Genomic DNA, 18,489 nt, shown 5'->3' on the forward strand with positions numbered 1-18,489 from the left:
ACATTGTTAACATATTTCTACTTTCTGAATATGCATTAGTCTTACCTCTAAATAGATGCATCATTTGAAATAGTTTTGTTCTGGAATATTTATTTATACAATTATGGTTATGGTCTCTAAAAACAATGTACAGCAAGTGTAGGGAGATTTATTTATTTTTTTCCTTGGATAAGATTTATAAATTTATATATTCCCGCGTGCTTAGTTACAAAAATCGAACATTTTCACCTGGGTAAGGGATTTACTAGGGAACATAAAATTTTAGTTTGAATATAACAATTAAAATTAAAATTGAGAACCAGATAAAACATAAACAAAAATTCAACTGCACGGATGTTAACATATGATATCTCACTACATAGATTCCGTTTTGCAATTCTATTTTATGAAATAATATCGATATCTTAAGTTGCTGTGATTTTGCTACTGCCAGGTATAATTTTAGATTTTGCAGATGATAATATGCAAGAATGCCTGCGCATTAGTCAGCCTAATCAGATAACAAGAGGGGATTAAGAAGGAAGAAGGCTAGCTTGCATTGATCCAAAATTGTGTGGATACCGGCTTACATAATTTTCTACCAAGAAACCAACTGTGATTGAACAAACCACGGCTGTGAAGACTGCAACTACAATAATTTACATATACAACATGTATGATATTAATAAGAGAATTTGGTTATCAACTTCATAGTTCTTGATATAAAATGATTTTAATTTTCTCAGATCATTCTATTTCAAATTTTAAATGTTCTCTTCCTTTCATCTGTCGACAATTTGTACACACAAACCTCTGGATCCTGCCCCACACAGACTGTCGAATGTTAGTATGCCAAGCAAACCATACACAGCTCAACCTTACTTATCAGTTATCATCAACTTGTAACTATTGTGGGTATTTGGCCACGATCAATAAAGTCAATCTTGTTAAGTCTAAGGCAGCAAAGCACTTTTTCTGGCAGTTCTTCTGGTTTCTGAGCCTGTATTTTTCAATAAGCAATGCGTTAGTAACAACAATAAATTTCCGGTGTGAATTTTTTTAGTGGAATGATGCAATAGATTTGATCAAAGATAAAATCCTAAACATCCGATGAGATTAAGTTATAGCATGATATCAAGACTTCTCTCAGAAGAGTTATGTGACTGCAACGTTCCCCTTGCTGAAGTAGTAATGGCTTCAGTAGATTGAGAAGTTACTCATGCATAACTCCAACTTGCCCAACTACAAATTGGTCACCAAAGAATTGTGGTCATACCTGAATTGTTAAGCCAAGATCAAGTATACCGCTTGCCAAGCGTTCTCGAAATGCTTCTAGTCCCTTCCTAGCTATATAGCTGAACCGATGAATATCCAGGTCAATCTCAAAGTAGTTGGATCCCTGCATAAGATAACATAGAATTGGTATTAATTGAATAAAGCAAGATGGCAACTTGATAATTTACTACATTTGTGCTTTGGATATTGCATCTAGAATTTCAAGCCAGCAGAAAATATCTTGAAAGACCGCTGATAAAATCGAGGAATAATTTACATTAATAGAAATGAAAATATTCATCGGGCTTTAGATGTTACACCCCACTTCTTTAATTCTCTCAAAAGAAAACACACAACATACAGGAAGATACTAAACCTGATAAAAGTCGTGTTGCGGACGTGAGAGGACTGGCTTTTCATTGTAAGCATTTAGAAGCTTCCTTTCAGTTGAGCTGGATACAATAGCATCTGGATTAACCACACCAACCATGATCTTGAGTCTTTCTCTGAAAGGAACAGTGCTCTCCTTTGTAAACCCTTTAACCGTTTCCATATCATCTTCAATTAATCTCTGCGGAACAAAATCAACATATTCAATCACCAAAGCATAGTACGAACTGAAAAGAAAGTGGATGAAACGACTATAAAGGACAAAAAAATCAATATTGTAATTTAAAAAATGGCTCATAGTTTAAGCAATATATGTATCGTTTCATTCCCAGTTAACTATGAACCGAGGGAGTACAATTTAGCACAACAGTCGTTAAATGCACTATGTAAAAGCCACCTACGCCATTGTACTAGATGCTGATACTTTGGACTTACAGCTAAGACATCAGATATTTCAAAAGTGTAACAATAATACTTTAGTGGAAGCATGACAGCAAACCGACAAATGATTAAGCAGTCTCTAAGAAACATCTATCAATTAGTTTACTAGTTGTGTTCACAAAGAATCTAGGCTTTGGGGATGGCAACAGTCAGTTTTATATGGTACCTTGATGGTCTCCTGAAACTGAGCGGAGGTATCTTTCTCAAAAGTCTCTGACAGTTTGAAGTATAATACAAGGCTTAGTCCTTCACCGTTGCTATCTCCATTGAACATTGCAGTGGGATAAGTAGGCAACTGTAACAAGAGGAATGACAAGATATATAATTTATGTAATATATAAATGGGACGGCTTAAAAATAACAAGATATAAGGGCACCCATATTCCAGCAACTCGATAAAGCATAACAATGATACAAAGACCTGAATATTGACAATGAGAAGTGGAGGCAGCTCTCCGTCCTTTTTAAAAGAAGGAAGCTCAAGGTGTTGGGCAATGTGATTGACTTTCTTTGGGCAAAGAAATAGATCGACCCCAATTGGTGTATAAGGACAACAATTTGGTGCAGGGAATTTCTTCTTATCCCTGCATATTAATTTGTCAACAAAATGTTGTACTGCAAGCATATGAAGAGAACCACATGTTCAATGCTAACTTGGAAGTAAAATCATACTTAAAATAGTTATCTCCGCGGAGTTTAAAAGTTGAAGGTTCAATCTTTGACCAACATCCTGGAGTCGACATCTCAGTTTCACAAAATGGAATTTGGAGACCAGCTCTGGGACGATATAAGAATTTTTTTGATGCACCTGCATATAATTTCCGGTTAATGCTTTTCCTATATGCACATATTTTTCTGATAATGATCATTATTATATATTTTCGTTATAAATCAAGGTCAGAATGTTTTATATCAAACTGACTCCCAGCAGGGAAACTATCCTCATGGATTTTAGGAAATAAAGTAGATAAAATTAGCATGAAGATAATCTGCAAAGTAGATTCCAACTATTATTAAGTTAACAAAAGGGAGATTTAAGAAAAGCAAATGCGGTCCACTAAAATTAATCTACAATAGTTCATTTAATGCAAATGGCCTTCATGGCATGCTTACAAATTTCACTAGTTTCATCACCATCGACAGATTTCCTCTTGAACGAAAGCCTTATAACTGCTGATGATTTCCTCTTGCCGTTCTCTTGAAATCCATTTGTCTCCTTCTGTCCATCTTTGTTGAGACACATATCTGTTTTACCACCTTCTGCCTTTAATAATCTTTCATGGTAATCTTTAAAATTGCTCAGCCGATCAGCTATAAAGTCTAAATAAGAGAAGAGCAAAAGTTTAAATATAGGTGGATAAATCAGCACAGGAAATATATGTGTGCGTCAGTGCAGAGCTGTTGTGGCCTGCCACAGAAACAGATCAGCTGAATGTAGTTTCTTGCAACGCAATCATGTGAGAAGCTCACGTATCAAAACACAACTGAAAGTGTGTCATTTCCTGACCTAAGATAGAAATTATCTCGTATATATATAAATTAGGCAAAAGTAAAATCTGTCAATTTTTCATTATATTCTAGATGGAGCCTGACTGGGATATATGTTTCACGTGTCCAATCTCTTCCAAGTTTCCGCTATTTTTTCTCAAAAGCATATTCATTAAAACGGCCTATCTACTGCTAGGACTGGGGCAAGGGTTGCATACATCTAACTCTCCCAAACCCTACTTCCGAGTGGGATTTATTGGATATCATTGGTTTTGTTTATTAGTCAAACTTTTAGACACTAACAGGGAACAAGATGAAAAATGTAACAAAAAACAGGTGTTGATGTCTATTACCTCCGTACACACTACTAAATTCATCATCTGATTCAGAATCCAGGAGGCTAAGTGTATCAAACCATGCTTCCTCTTGGAAAATCACTGCAGTAACATTAACATCACATATCATTTTCAAGTCAAAATGTTGCTTTAAATTATAAATTCTAAAAGCTCGGGAGAAATTGTTAAGTTCACAATAACAATGTGAATTAACACGTGGAGATAGAGCAAAGTTAAGAACCTAAACATTCCAGCATCATTGGAAAAAATCATCACTTTGTAGACAACAACTATTATGATACAGGGAAAAAAATCACCTTTAAGTAATCCTGTAAATGAAAAAACTGCTGTCGAAGAAGATACATACATCACTTATTTTGCTTCTTATGGTGCTAATGCTACAATATAATGTCCAAATAGCCAGTGTTTCAAATATTTTGGTGCGCAAGCATCCACAAAATCCTATTGTTGATTTTCTAGAATTGACTTGACTGCACTATCACATTTGGAAAGTGTGCACATAATAGATATAGAATAATTTTCTGCAAATGGGAATCTTAATGAATTAATCTTATTGATGATACTGACAGAGAACTGCCAGGTACTAGATTCTATTCAGGGGTCAATTTATGATTCCTAATTACTGTACTGCTATGCTGAAAATGGCACAAACCTCAACATATTTGCATATTCCTATAATTTATGTGCTACATAACTGATGGACAGGAAAGAAATATCATTAGTTAGTAAGAACCTCTCTTTTGTGGTAACCACAAGGAGGGTACCGATCTTTAATTTTTTAGTGAAGATCCCACTCTGATCTGACTTGAGCATAAATTAACAAATAATATATGTGCAAATTTAGACTAGAATATACCACTGCCATCCTCTGGATCATGATGCCATTCTAACTGCGTGAGATGAAATGTTGAATTTGAAACCTCAGATTTTCTGCGGGTGGTTGTAGTCTGAACAATCTCACTGACTGAGAAATCATCTAAACCACCTACACTGTTTGTCCTTCTCTTTGGTCCGTTAAGGACATGTTTATAGAATTTGCTCCCAACTCTTTTATATCGGCGATGGTGTCTTTTCCGTGAATTAATATCTGCCTGTGGTAATGAAGCAACCCTTGTTGAATATGGCCTGGATGAGCAAGCACCCATAATGAATCCTAAGCAGTATTAAGTTTGCAGTGGTACACCTGACAAAACATTGTCTCAAATGTCATCCCAGATGTGCATAAAACATCATTTAGAGCAAGTCCAATGCAAAATGGCTATAGTTATTGCTATAAGTTGGCATCAAAAAGTGTCTTTTGGTGTTAAAACAAAACTCTAATGCTAGATACATTTTGAAACCAAATATTTCCTTATTTACCTCATTCTGCCCTAAGTTTCATTTAAAGTACAACAACCATGATAATGTGTCTAGATAAATGCATCATTGGTTTCAAATTTAGAACCAACGATGCATATATGCATACTTGCATCCAAGTATATAAAACTCCTTTAGAGTTGAAATCTTTTACATTTAATTTTAAATAATAAAAATGACATCACTTATAGCATTGCATTGCTCTTAGTACATTACAACTAGTGGAGTTCAAATTATAAACTTTATATATAATAAGCTTAGGGACCTCTAATTCAAAACGTTTTTGGTCATGTACAACCAAATCAATTTTGACAATTTATCTAATATTTATAAAAATAGGATCAAGATTATTTCTTAATACAATCGTATATAGGAAATAATTATATTGTTTACTATTATTTAAACACTAAATTGCCACAAGAATGTTCTAATACAATCCAATCCTAGATATGATATGATTGGATGTTTAATTAATCAAATTACCAAAATATTTAAAACACCAAAATATAATATAATGCAATGATACAACTGTAAATTATTAATATGATTAGATATTCTTGACAACGTCCTAATACATACCTAAATAGAATATGATTAGAGATTGAAATAATCATAAATATAAAAATATTACATTGTTATAGCTATATAATATACATTGTCAAAAAAGTAATTCAATTTATAAATATGATTAGATATTTTACTATATATAGCTATATAATATACATTGTCAAAAAAGTAATTCAATTTAACATTCTATATTTATCAATATATGCATTTTTTTGTAAAAATATTCCAACAAACCATCAAAAATTAAAATTATATTACAATAAAATAAAAATAACAACATATGTGTATTAAAATTTATAAAAAAAATAAATTAAATAAGTAAATTTTAGAAAATCGTCGGAAGGACTCTTATCCAAAACTTTGATCTTGTACCATCAAAACAATCTCAATCGTTTGATCAAATTTAATTAAAAATAAACGGTTAAGATTATATCTTATTAGAATAAGTATATTATTAATACAATCATAAATAGAAAATTATTACATTGTTCTAATACTATTCAAACATCAATTGCTATATAATGTCCTAATACAATCATAGAATATAGAATATGATCAAAGATTTAAACAATCATATATATAAAAAGATTACATTAATCTACTACAATTTAAACATCAAAATATGATACTATGATACTACGGTAGATTATATGATTAGATATCGTATATATAGTTGTAATTCAATTTCTTGTCCGTATACTTTTCGGTATATACATATTTGTTGCAACAATATTATAACAAATCAAATAAAAATAATAATGTAACAATATCAGAAATAACGATATATATGTATATTAAATTTTTATAATTTTTTTTTTAAAAAAAAAGATAAATATGATAAGCTAGTTTATATTAAAAAGATGCTACACACTTAACAACAGCACCATATAAATATGACATTTTTAGTCCCTTGATGTCAATTTTCCAGTGCAGTATCAGTAGCACTCATGTTCTGTTCGACCAAGAACCACAAAACAACTGATGCAACCTCCTACCATATCTAAAGAACTCAACACATCTAGTAGTTTACAACTCAATGTTATATTAACAGTTTTATCCATACTTAGGAACCCTGAAAACAGGATTCAGATTGTAAAAAAAAAGTCACTTTTTTAGAAAGATATGGAAGGGGAAAAAATTCCTTAATATGCACAAAAGTATAAAATAGAACTTGACTTGGAATACATGAATTTGTAAATTAATAAAAAATTAATTTAATAGCTTGTAATGTGTAAAATGTGTTAGCACAACATAGAATTAGAACCGATAGAACTGAACTGAGGTCCCACCGATGAAGATGCAAGAAGGGTGTAAAATTAAACAAAATTATGGACATCCAATTAAAATGTAAGATATTTGGTCAATCAGAGAAACAAATACAACATATTACACAATTAGAAACAAAAAAAAAGGAATTGTAAACAAAGAAAGACACATATGTAGAAGCTGCATTTGAATGAAGAAATCTTGTTAAAATAAATAGGTACATCAAATACCTTGCAATACGTATATTAATATACAGGGAAACAAGTCATAGACCGTAAAGGCTTAGCCTAAGGAATATGCAACCGTCCAGGGTTCGAGTTTCTGTGGAGGCAAATGACATATAATTATGGAACTGATGATCATGAAAACAAGACATGCAAAAAAACAGAGGAGAGAGAGAGGGGTACCTGGAGAGATGAATGTGGATCTCTCCCACCTCTCTGCAACTAATAAAGTTTATAGAGAGGGTGGGAGGGGACGGTGTTAAATCCAGCAAATCGATGCAAGATTTTTTATTAATAAATCCTTCCCCTTTTTTTCTTTATAAATGTGTGGGTGCATGTATAAATAGAAAATGTGTGTTAAAATATGGATGTACAGATTGTGGGTTGGATGATGAAAAGATAACTAAAAAGTTTGGAGTTACTATTTGTTTTTTTATTAGGAGGGGAGTTATTCCCCGGGGGCCACACACAGCAAACAGAAAATAAATTCTGAAACATCGACTATGATTGAATTTAATTTGAATTAATCAAATAAAGCATAGATGAATTGTAGTGTTTCGGATGCATAGTCGCATATATAGGTAATGTCAAAAGGAGAGTGACACATGAATTTCCCTGGGGGAAATCGTCACGGGGATTCCACCAATTTATGCAAAAATAAAACACACATTTGTTGCTTCGCTCAGATTAACCACTATATTCAAACAAACATATATTCAATATCTTGGCATGGGATGTGGAGTTTTTTAGGTATGTACACTCACTTTGTTGTTGCCAACATATATAGAATCTATTCATTTTCATAATTTTTCCCTTTTTTATTTCTTTCTTTGTAATCTGTTATATTTTTACTTTTACCAACACTCGTATTTTATTATGAAATCGTGTTATAACACAATAACAAAAATTATAAAAAAGCGTAAAGAACAAAAAATGTAAAAAAAAAATAGATAATTCTAACATAAAACATAAGATACCGTAAAATTTGGGGACAAACTCATCAAAAACCCATTGGGGACCGTATTGTGTCCCAAACCCCTAAATCAGGCTGTTTCGTTTCTGGACACTGACTCGTTGATCGGAGAGCAAGACCCCGAAGTCCCATTATTTAGGACATATGTCGATTAAAGGCATTTTTAACAAATAGATATGTGTATAAATTATATATGTAGGCAAAGTATGTAGTGTCCCCAGTTTTCACTCTCTCACCTGTAAAAGGTCTAGAATAGCACACTTTGCATCTTTCCAGAAGAAACAGGAGGCTCGTCTAAGTGTGGCCTGTGGAGAACATGACAAAGCCATTTAAATTATTTGTCTACCAAAGATGAGCTATATAATGATTCCTCAAGGCTCCAGTTGTGGAATGATTTTGGGTCTCTCAAAGTCCCGTCGTTTTGTAGGTGCTATGCTGGATGCCTAAATCATCATTACTATATGATTGAGTTGATCCACTTGAAACATACATTTATTATTCACACAACAATAATATCTTAACGGTGTATCTATAAACAAACAAACCATTATTTTACAAATCTCTCTATCTCTATCTCTCTCACCCCTTGATTGCAGCTAAATTAGATACGTGCATGGCAACATGAACATACGCAGTTAGATATTATATGTTCTTTGATATTAAAAACTATATACGAGATTTGTTATTTGTTAATTCACAAAGATTCATAATTAATTTTCATGTTAAAAGTAAAGTGCAAGTTGGTAGGTCAATGGGGTGCACACTATACTACATATATACAAGCCACAGTATCAATAACTCCAAACCAGATCCTAAACATATTGTAATTATTTGATTAAAGCGGTTCCTTTTAAATAAAAAATAAATTGAAGTGCTCAATTTGGATACTCCATTGTGTATTTTATCAGCTAGGTAGTGGGTGGATGTTGTATTTTATGAGCTACCAGAGACTGAGAGACCCAGGTTACATAGTACTCTTATTGTGGGATATAAAGTAATCTGTATTTTTATTAAGTTATTGGTGACACACATGTATCACATATATAACTGTGTCAACTGCACATGTTATTGGTTTTGTTAAGGATATGGTTCAGCTGTTAGAAAACCTGCATATTTTGATGATGCTGCTTGCAGGTTGAACGTGACTGTTTGGATATAAAAAGCTGCAGTAGTACAGTTAAGGATATGCAAAAGGTATCACCTTTTTATTCATTTCAAACAAATGGATAACACCTTATAAACTCAGTATAAATATAATGTGTAGGAGCAGAGGTTACTCATATGCACGAGACTTCTTCGGGAGATTATTCCTAGTTCCAGAATAATGTTGTAAAAATCGATGGATCTTGATGAATACCATGAAATTAAATTTAAACAATATAATATAAAGATATAGTTGAAGTTTTTCAAAATAAATTGAAGTCTTAGAGTAATTAATTATTTAAAATGATATAGATTTTAGACTGATATGAGAAATCAGGTTATAATATTTTCATAATTATTATGGATACGAGGACAACTTATATGTATAAATATTCTCTAACAACTTATATTGCTGAAAATGAGTATTTGTAAGTTAAAAGTAGTATGTTTTGAAAAGGTAATCAAATAGAAGTGATTCCCAGTTTTGTAAACTTGCTTCAAAGTCAGATATGAGAACAAGTTAATGGGCTTAAGAATATACTTAACTGAATCAATCTTGATCCAAAAGGTTGAGGGACATGGGCTGAAAATTCTTACATCTGGTCTTGCTTTGTGACATCCTTTGATTTAGGTTATTAGTCTGTGTTTGTAGTAACATAAAAATTTAGACGTCAATCTATTGTGTTGCAGTACATGTCCTTTTAATAATGTTATTAGCACGGTATCATGTCCATATATAATTGTAGTGGGAGTTTGGCTATGGGTTTTATTGACCTGCTATCTATATCTCAGTTAATAATTGAGTGTAGTTGGAATCTTAATTTGACCCCATGTTGTAATGATCCTCCTTTTGATTGTTCTCCAAAAGTATTAGATGTGATCCCGTGGAGGTCCATTGCACTTGCGCTGTTTTTACTCCTTCTGGGGTCTATACCTCGATATTCATATTCACAGCAAACAGGGAGAAGAACAGTCCCAGGCATATTGCCTGTTGGCCTGCTTGGACTTGGTATTGTATCCATTCCTTCCTTTTAGGTAAATCAGAATAACATCATCTGCTAAAAGCAATGGAAAATAGAGGCACCGTTGTGATATACTGGTTGTCCTCTTCCTGGTCATCAACCAGGATGATAGTAAGTAGTCCAATCTACATGTCATGTTTCTTGGTTTTCTTGTGGAATGTTTCCAGTCCGCAATGTTAATATTTATTTCAATATATTTTTTGCATTGTGTATCCTAGTTGCTTATTCACAATTACAACTAGATTTACCTACGTAATCTTGTGTATTCAAGAATTTTAATATTGCTAAAGCTTTCCATCTTAGTTTCTGATATGAAGAACAACTGTAGAACTAATTGGGCAGCTTCTTCCCATTTATGATCAATTTTTCTTCACCCTAATCTTCGGTTTACCATAGAATCAGGTACATTTCTATTCCAACAAACCATAATATATAATTTTTATATTTCATAATAATATTATTTTTATTTTTAAAATATATTTACTATAATTATATTATTATTTCAAGTTTTTATTTTATATTTTAAAATTACTTAATTAACTAAATTTATTAAATTTAATGATTATAAAAACAATATTAATAATTTCATTTTGAATTTATAATTAAAGATTTTTAAATTATTATTATTATATTCATTTCTAGTGAATTGTCAAATCCGACTTTTGATTGAGTAGCTTTTCAGTGGGTAGTCAATTTCAATCTTTTTTAAAAGAAAATCACCAGCTTTTCAGTGTGTTGTCACTTCAAAAATTTTCAGTCTGCTATCCCTTTAAATTATTATTGATTGTATGAAAATATTCTATAAATAACATCCACCGGAGTTTATAATCAAACAAACTCATCATCGAGATTTTTAAATTTCTATCATCATGAATACTTTCCTACTAAAAAAATCGCAAGAGCAACTGCAATAAGTGTTTATGATGATGATCAAGACTATCAACATGAGCCAGAAATAAATGGAGATGTGGACGATGAGATAGATAATGACGAGTAAGATGATTTAGATGACTAGCAAGATGATTTAGAAGACGAGTAAGATGATTCAGAAGACGAGCAAGAGCATATCCCAGCTGCTCCCTGGTTTACAACTGGAGAAATTAATGTCGCATCAGGTAAATGTTCAAACATTAATCCACTCAATAATGATTTATTTGAAAATTAAAATTTTGCGGATAAGCAAACTGCAAATAGTGCTATAAAAGCAAATCACATAAAAAATTCTAGAAATTACCATGTTACAAAAAGTGATACAACACGATATGAGGCAAAATATGTTGTGGAAGATTGTCCATGGAGAGTCCGGGTTATGAAATCAAAGCGATCTGCAATCTTTGTAATCACTAAACTACCTTGTGAACATAACTGCTTTTTGAGGACTCTTCAACGAGATCACAAACAACTTACGTCAAGAATGATTGCTGACGTAATTAAACAACAAGTATAACTTTCTTATACTTATAATTGTGTTAACTTTATAAAACTATTAATTTTATTTATTATGTTTCGCATAATTAAGTTACAGAGAGTCCATATCTGAAAGTAAGCAACATCATGAGTCAAATCACATCCATGTACAACTACAATGTTACATATAAGAAGGCATGGAATATATATATGTCAAAATAGAAAGGGTGTATGACAGGCATCCCGGAATCATCGAAGCCATGAAAAGGGTCGAAAATGGATTTGCCGGTGAATAGGGCATACATCGATTTTGTCTGTTGCATGTACGTAGCAATGTTAGTTTTGCTTTTCCAAGTTCACATTTGAAGATGTTGTGTTGGGTGGCTAGTAATACATCTCAGTTATGAAAATTTGAGATAGCCATGACGCAAATTAGAGCTTAATCCTGAAACAGAAAGATGGTTGCGAAAGATTTCATTAGAAATGTGGACTATGTCTCATGATGGAGGTTATCATTATGGTCAAGCAACAACAAACATGATTGAAAGTTTCAATGGACTTTTACGTTTCGCTCGATTTCTACCAATCACAGCAATGGTGGAGTACATATATTATCGATCTGTGAAGTTAATTGCAAAGAAGGACTCAAACTCTGGATGACCTTCAAAACGGTCAATTTTTTTGTAAAAAATCAAGAGAGTTATTTGAAATCGTTGAGCAGAAAGCATCTGCACATAGGGTTATTCCTTACAATGAATAAAGGGGTATCTTCGAAATCATTACTGCACAATACAGAACCAAGAATGGATCTTGGAAAGGTGGCAACAAACACGATGTTGATCTGTGTAGAGATTTTTGCTCTTGTGGAAAATGGAGCCGATATCATTTTTCATGTTCACATATTGTGGCAGGCTGCTTGACTTGCAACCTAGATTGGAAGCACTACATTGAATCATATCATTATCTATCAACGCTTTCTGAAATGTGGAAGTATGAATTTAACACTATCCATAATCAAGCATATTGGATCTTTCCGCTAGCAAATAATTGGGAGATGTACGGAATTCTGATTGCTGATGAAGCCATAAATAGGAAAAAATAAATAAGGACAGAAGGGTCAAAGCTCACGTATTCGTACAAAAATGGACAACAATGCTCGAAAAATGATAGTTTGTGGGCGATGCGGACAAGAAGGGCACACAAGACGTAGTTCACGATGCCCGGTATATGGTGATTAGTTGATGTATTCTAATTATCTGTGTTTTTCTCGGGATGTATTTTGTTTCCTATGTAATGAATTTTATTTTAATGTTTAGGTGATGTACTTTTTTATGTAATATATTTTATTTTAATGTCTATATGATGCGTTTATTTAATAATTTTTTATTTTAATATAATGTTTATTTTATTTTAATAAATTTTAAATTATTTAAATTATAAATAAAAATATAAGGTGGAAGTTAAAATGAGATGTAAGTTGATTTAATTAAAAAGGAAAAAGAATTGATAAAACATGTGGAGAGAGAGAAAATAATGTGAGAGAGAATGAAAAAGGTGGGCATACTGGGAAGTTAAACAAAAACATGGGCAATTTGGGAAAGGGAACGGTGAACATGGGTAGTACATGAATAGATTCATAAATGGGTAATTAGAGTGACTTTTTGGTGTTAGTTTATAGAGTTATGTGCAAAATGTATCCCCTACTTTGACACAAATGCACTTCTTTACCTATACTTTATTTACCTGCACTTTGCATCCCCTTACTATTTTCAGCGTGACAAATTACATCTTTTTCATTGAATTTATTAAAATTCTTAGGGGTATTTTAAGAAATTAAAATATTTAATTATAATTAGATCATTATTTAAGTTTATTGACCCTCTAAATGATATTTTTCAAAAAAATTAAACAACGGAAATTGTAAAGAACGAAAAAATCTTTTCAAAATAACAACATTCAAAATTATCAAAAAATTTAAGAAGCCAAAATTAAATAAAATCTATACTTAATGAATTTATAAAAAAAAATTATAAAAGAAATATTTCAATTTTGAACTTTTTTATTTCGAGAAAATCTTTTCATTCTCTACAACTTTCGTTCTTTAAATTTTTTCAGGATGTATCGTTTAGAGGGTCAAAAACTTTAAATAATCTAAAATAACTAAACATTTTAATTTCCTAAAATACCCCTGAGAATTTTAACAAAATTATTGAAAAGGGTGCAATTTGTCGCGCCGAAAATAGTAAGGGGATGCAAAGTAAAGATATATAAAGTATATGTAAAAGATGTATTTGGGCCAAATTACATGGATGCATTTTGCAAATAACTCTATTTTGTAATACAGAAGAAAAGGTAGATATAAGTCCTGTCAAAAAGAAGGACCTTCATTGCTTGTCAGAATATTGTGACATGTATCTTTCAAATTACCTCAAGTCATCTTATAATGTGATGTCGAAAATCTGCTAGTAGTTTGACTGTTTAGGTCTGGTTGTGTAATACTGACTTTGGAGAATGGTGTTTATATTTTTTTCTACTTGGACACTTTGGTATGTAGATTTTGTCTTTGAGAGATTAACATGGACAATTGACAGTAACACTAATGTTAGAAGCCCATTTTTTTACGCCCATTTAAGTCAGTTTTGGGCCGATAAAGATTAGAATTGTTTATTGGCCGAAGTATGCGTGTCCCATTGAAGCGAAGATGGACCGGCCCAATCTAGATAAAGATGTGGTCTTCCAGCCGCAAAGTCCACGTTCCTCCTTCGGTGGAACTGACCAATAACTCTGAGGGTGTAACGTTAACATCCAGGTTATATACACGATAAAGATAATTCATCAACACACGCTCAAATCATATTAATATCTTGTATTCCGAGTTACCCATACCTAAATAAGTTAACTTATTCCCACACCGGAGATGAATCGGGGGACCATCCCTCGCATTCTTCTCTTTCCCCCGATTCATCTCTTTGCAGGCCGAAGTATACCAATCTGTGATGAAGAAAGGGTCGGCAGAAGAAAGGTTATTACATTTGGCTCCGCTGTCGGGAAAATACGAGATTAAGTACTGAGATCTGATACGATGACTAATAAAACTATGAACAGTGCCCTCCGGGTTTCACCGATCCGAAAACTAACCCTACGATACAATATGTGATTACCCCTCGGAATCTGGGGGTTGATTTCGATGAGGAAACTGAAATAGTCCTGACCCCTGAAGAACAGGTGATGCTGAGGAAGCTAAGAGCTGAAAAGATGGCCATGGAAAAGCGGAAATCTAAAGAGGCCGACGAGGACGAACAAGCAAGGGTCAAAAAAGGGAAACTGATGCGCTTAAGCTCTAGGCCATAAAACTACGAAGGGAGGAATTGAAACTAGAGGAGAGAGCGCTTAGAGCGTCACTTGAAGAGACTGAAGGGGCTAAGAGTTCTCGAAAAAAGAAACGAGTCCACATTGAGGAAGATGAGTCAACAAACTCTGACTCACACCATAGGAGGAGGAGGACTAAAGTTTTTATGACTTCGAATTCCGACCAGGAGGAAGAAAGGGATGTGTCTAGTATCAGGATGTCCAGGATAGAGAAGGTTATGTTTGGGGATAGAAAATATAACCGTGAGCCGGTTGTGACCGAAGAGATAGAGGTATACTAGCCTCTCCCGGGACAAGAGAAATAGTTCCCGAAGATAACTGAGTTCAATAGGAGGGGGGATCCTGAAGATAATTATGACAAATACGAATTGTTGATGACTGACATGGGTCATAGCCAGATGATGTTGTGTAAGATGTTTAAGACATACCTACAAGGAGGGGCGTCGATGTGGTACAAGTCGCTTCAGCCACGATCGATCCACTCCTATGAGCAGTTGAAGGGGAAATTCATAAGGCACTACTCACATCTGTGCTGAAGAGAGAAAGATACTGAGACCATCATCCATTGTAGGCAGAGCGAATGAATCCCTGGGTGATTACCTAGCCAGGTTTAAGGAGGAGGCAGACATGGTCACCAACCTGAACAAAACAAAAGCTATGGGATATCTAACCACCGGACTAGATCCAATCAAAGGTAAAAAACTCATATCCTCTCTTTATGATTCCCCCCCCTCAAATCCCTTAATAACATATATGTGAGGGGTGGGAACATCCGGAAAAAAATGGAAATTCTAGAAGGGTATAGGGAACCCCGAAGAGATGACCGCAGCATGCAGCTCGGTCGTTACGAATATTTCTGAGGGTCCAATCATGACTGAAGGGACGATCATAGAAATGATGGTAAAAACAGACTGATCGGGGCTTGGAAAGGCGACGAGATAGAGATTCGACTGCGTTTACACCCCTTAACGCACCGATCTCCAAGATTCTCCACGAGATTAAAGGCAAGCCAGTCTTCGTCCGCCCTTCCAAAATGAAAATGGCCGATCATAAGAAGAATGTTGACAAGTACCGTGACTACCATCAGGATAAGGGGCATAATGCCGATGACTGCTTCCACTTGAAGAATTTGATAAAAAAGATGATTAAAGCTGGGGAATTGAATGAGTTTGTAAGGGACCTAAGGGACAAGCTGGAACAGAACGATGCAAGGAACACGAGAATCGAAGAGAGATATTGGGGAGAGGTGAAGACCATCTCAGGAAGCAGCGACCTCGGCCTTGATAGCAAAAATTCCAGGAAGAGGTATTCCCTCAAAGTTTGCAAACTGTATCAGTTCAGCCCCGGCAGACAGGCCATGCCCCTCTCCTTCACCGAAGAGGATTATGAAGATGTCATATGCCCTCACGAAGATCCGTTGGTAATCAATCCCATAATTAGAGAAAATAAGATATGAAAAATGATGGTGGATGGAGGAAGCTCGACCAACATATTGTTCCATCGGACATACACTAAGATAAACTTAGCGGGATAGCAAATGGAACCATGCCACGAAGCACCTTTAGAGGTCTTCGGCGGATATCATATCCCTTGTGAAGGTACAATCACTTTACCTGCTCTTATTAGTAAAATACCTTATACTATTGAAAAACAGGTCAAGTTCTATATTTTGAGGGTTAAAAGCCAGTATAATGCACTCCTCGGCCAACCTTAAGTCTATCACCACGAAAAAAGGGGTTGGGGAGAAGAGAGGGGACCAGAAAATGGAAAGGATTATCATGCTCGAGGACCTCGATAAAGAAAAAGAATATAAGGAGAATGACTTAAATGGGAAGAGAAAGCGTTCGGAAGCCAAACCTAGTAGGAACAAATAATTGTTAAATATTGAACTAAAAAAGTTTGGGGCCGAATTGTTTTTCCCAATTGTCGAACAGGCGACAGAGGTGGAAGAGGTCGAGATCTATGCTGGATGTTCGGGAAAGATGGTCCGCATAGGGAAAAATATGAAACCTGACCTGAAAGAGAAAGTTGTCGCAGTGGTGAGACAATACCATGATGTCTTCGCATGGAGTTCTGAAGATATGCTCGGGCTAGATCCGAAGGCGGCTAAGCATTGCCTTAATGGGAAGCCCGAGGCCAAGCCTGTGAGGCAGAAGAAGAGAACCTTCACCTTTGAGCGACAAAAAGTTATTGAAGCTGAAGTCGAGAAACTCTTGGAAGCCAAGTTTATTGAAGAGATTGAATACCCGAATTGGATTGCTAACGTAGTTGTGGTAAAAAAATAAATATATGAAGGATGTGGGTAGACTACACCGACCTTAATAAAGCCTGCCTGAAAGATCATTACCCCCTGTTGAGCATTAACCAGCTCATAGACCCTACGGTTGGCTTCCATGTCCTCAGCTTTCTTGACGCCTTTCCGGGTTACCACCAAATTTCCATAAATATGACGGATATCCCGAAAATAGCCTTCATCACGCTAAAGAGTACGTATGTGTACATCAAAATGCTCTTCGGCCTAAAGAACGCAGGGACAACCTTTCAGCATATTGTCAATAAGGTCTTCAAGGAACAAATCGGATGCAACATGGAATGTTACATGGACGACATGATTATTAAATCACTTTTTCGTGACCATGCTGAGGATCTCAGAGAATTTTTTGAAACTTTAAGGAAAAATAACATGAAGATTAATCTGAGCAAGTGCACGTTTGGAGTGGCTAGCGGGAAGTTCCTGGGATACATGGTAAGTGAGGGGGGAATCGAGGCTAGGGGTGTAAATGAACCAAACTGTTCGTGAGCTACTCGAGCTCGGCTCGTAAGAAATTTGAATTCGGCTCGAAAATAATCGAGCCGAGCTCGAGCTCGAACTTTTCGAATTTTTAACCGAGCCGAGCTCGAGCTTCAAATTATTCGGCTCATAAGATTCGCGAGCCTTATCGAGCCTCTAATATTTTTAATTTTTTTATTATAAATATATTTTTATGTAAATATTTAATATTTATTATATATTATTTATTTTTATCGAGTCGAATTCGAGCCAAACTCGAGTCGAACCGATCATATTTCAAATTTTTTGTTAATATTTAGCGAATTAATTCGAGCTTTCGAGCCGAACTCGAGCCTACCGAACCTTTTACGAACCGAGCTTCGAACTTGAAATTAAAGGCTCGATCGAGCTCGAGCTCGGGCTCAAACTATTTTAATCGAGCTCGAGCCGAGCCTGGCAGTAT

The 18,489-nt window shown here is 34.4% G+C and overlaps 1 protein-coding gene across 1 annotated transcript; it reads right to left on the reverse strand.

Moving 5' to 3' along the window:
- Nucleotides 1–512: 512 nt before the first annotated feature.
- LOC141718421 (uncharacterized) lies at nucleotides 513–7,659 on the reverse strand. Its single transcript, XM_074520800.1, has 11 exons — nucleotides 7,526–7,659; nucleotides 7,349–7,439; nucleotides 4,786–5,112; nucleotides 3,927–4,010; nucleotides 3,199–3,405; nucleotides 2,758–2,893; nucleotides 2,507–2,669; nucleotides 2,252–2,380; nucleotides 1,631–1,825; nucleotides 1,256–1,378; nucleotides 513–979 (listed from the first exon to the last, which is right to left on the reverse strand). Exons 3-11 carry the CDS (start codon nucleotides 5,072–5,074, stop codon nucleotides 875–877), a joined length of 1,431 nt encoding a protein of 476 aa, XP_074376901.1. The 5' UTR covers nucleotides 5,075–5,112; nucleotides 7,349–7,439; nucleotides 7,526–7,659; the 3' UTR covers nucleotides 513–874.
- Between the last annotated feature and the right edge of the window lie 10,830 nt (nucleotides 7,660–18,489).

Source organism: Apium graveolens, chromosome 4 (genome assembly GCF_009905375.1).
Source record: "Apium graveolens cultivar Ventura chromosome 4, ASM990537v1, whole genome shotgun sequence".
In the NCBI taxonomy this organism is placed as follows: Eukaryota; Viridiplantae; Streptophyta; class Magnoliopsida; order Apiales; family Apiaceae; genus Apium; species Apium graveolens.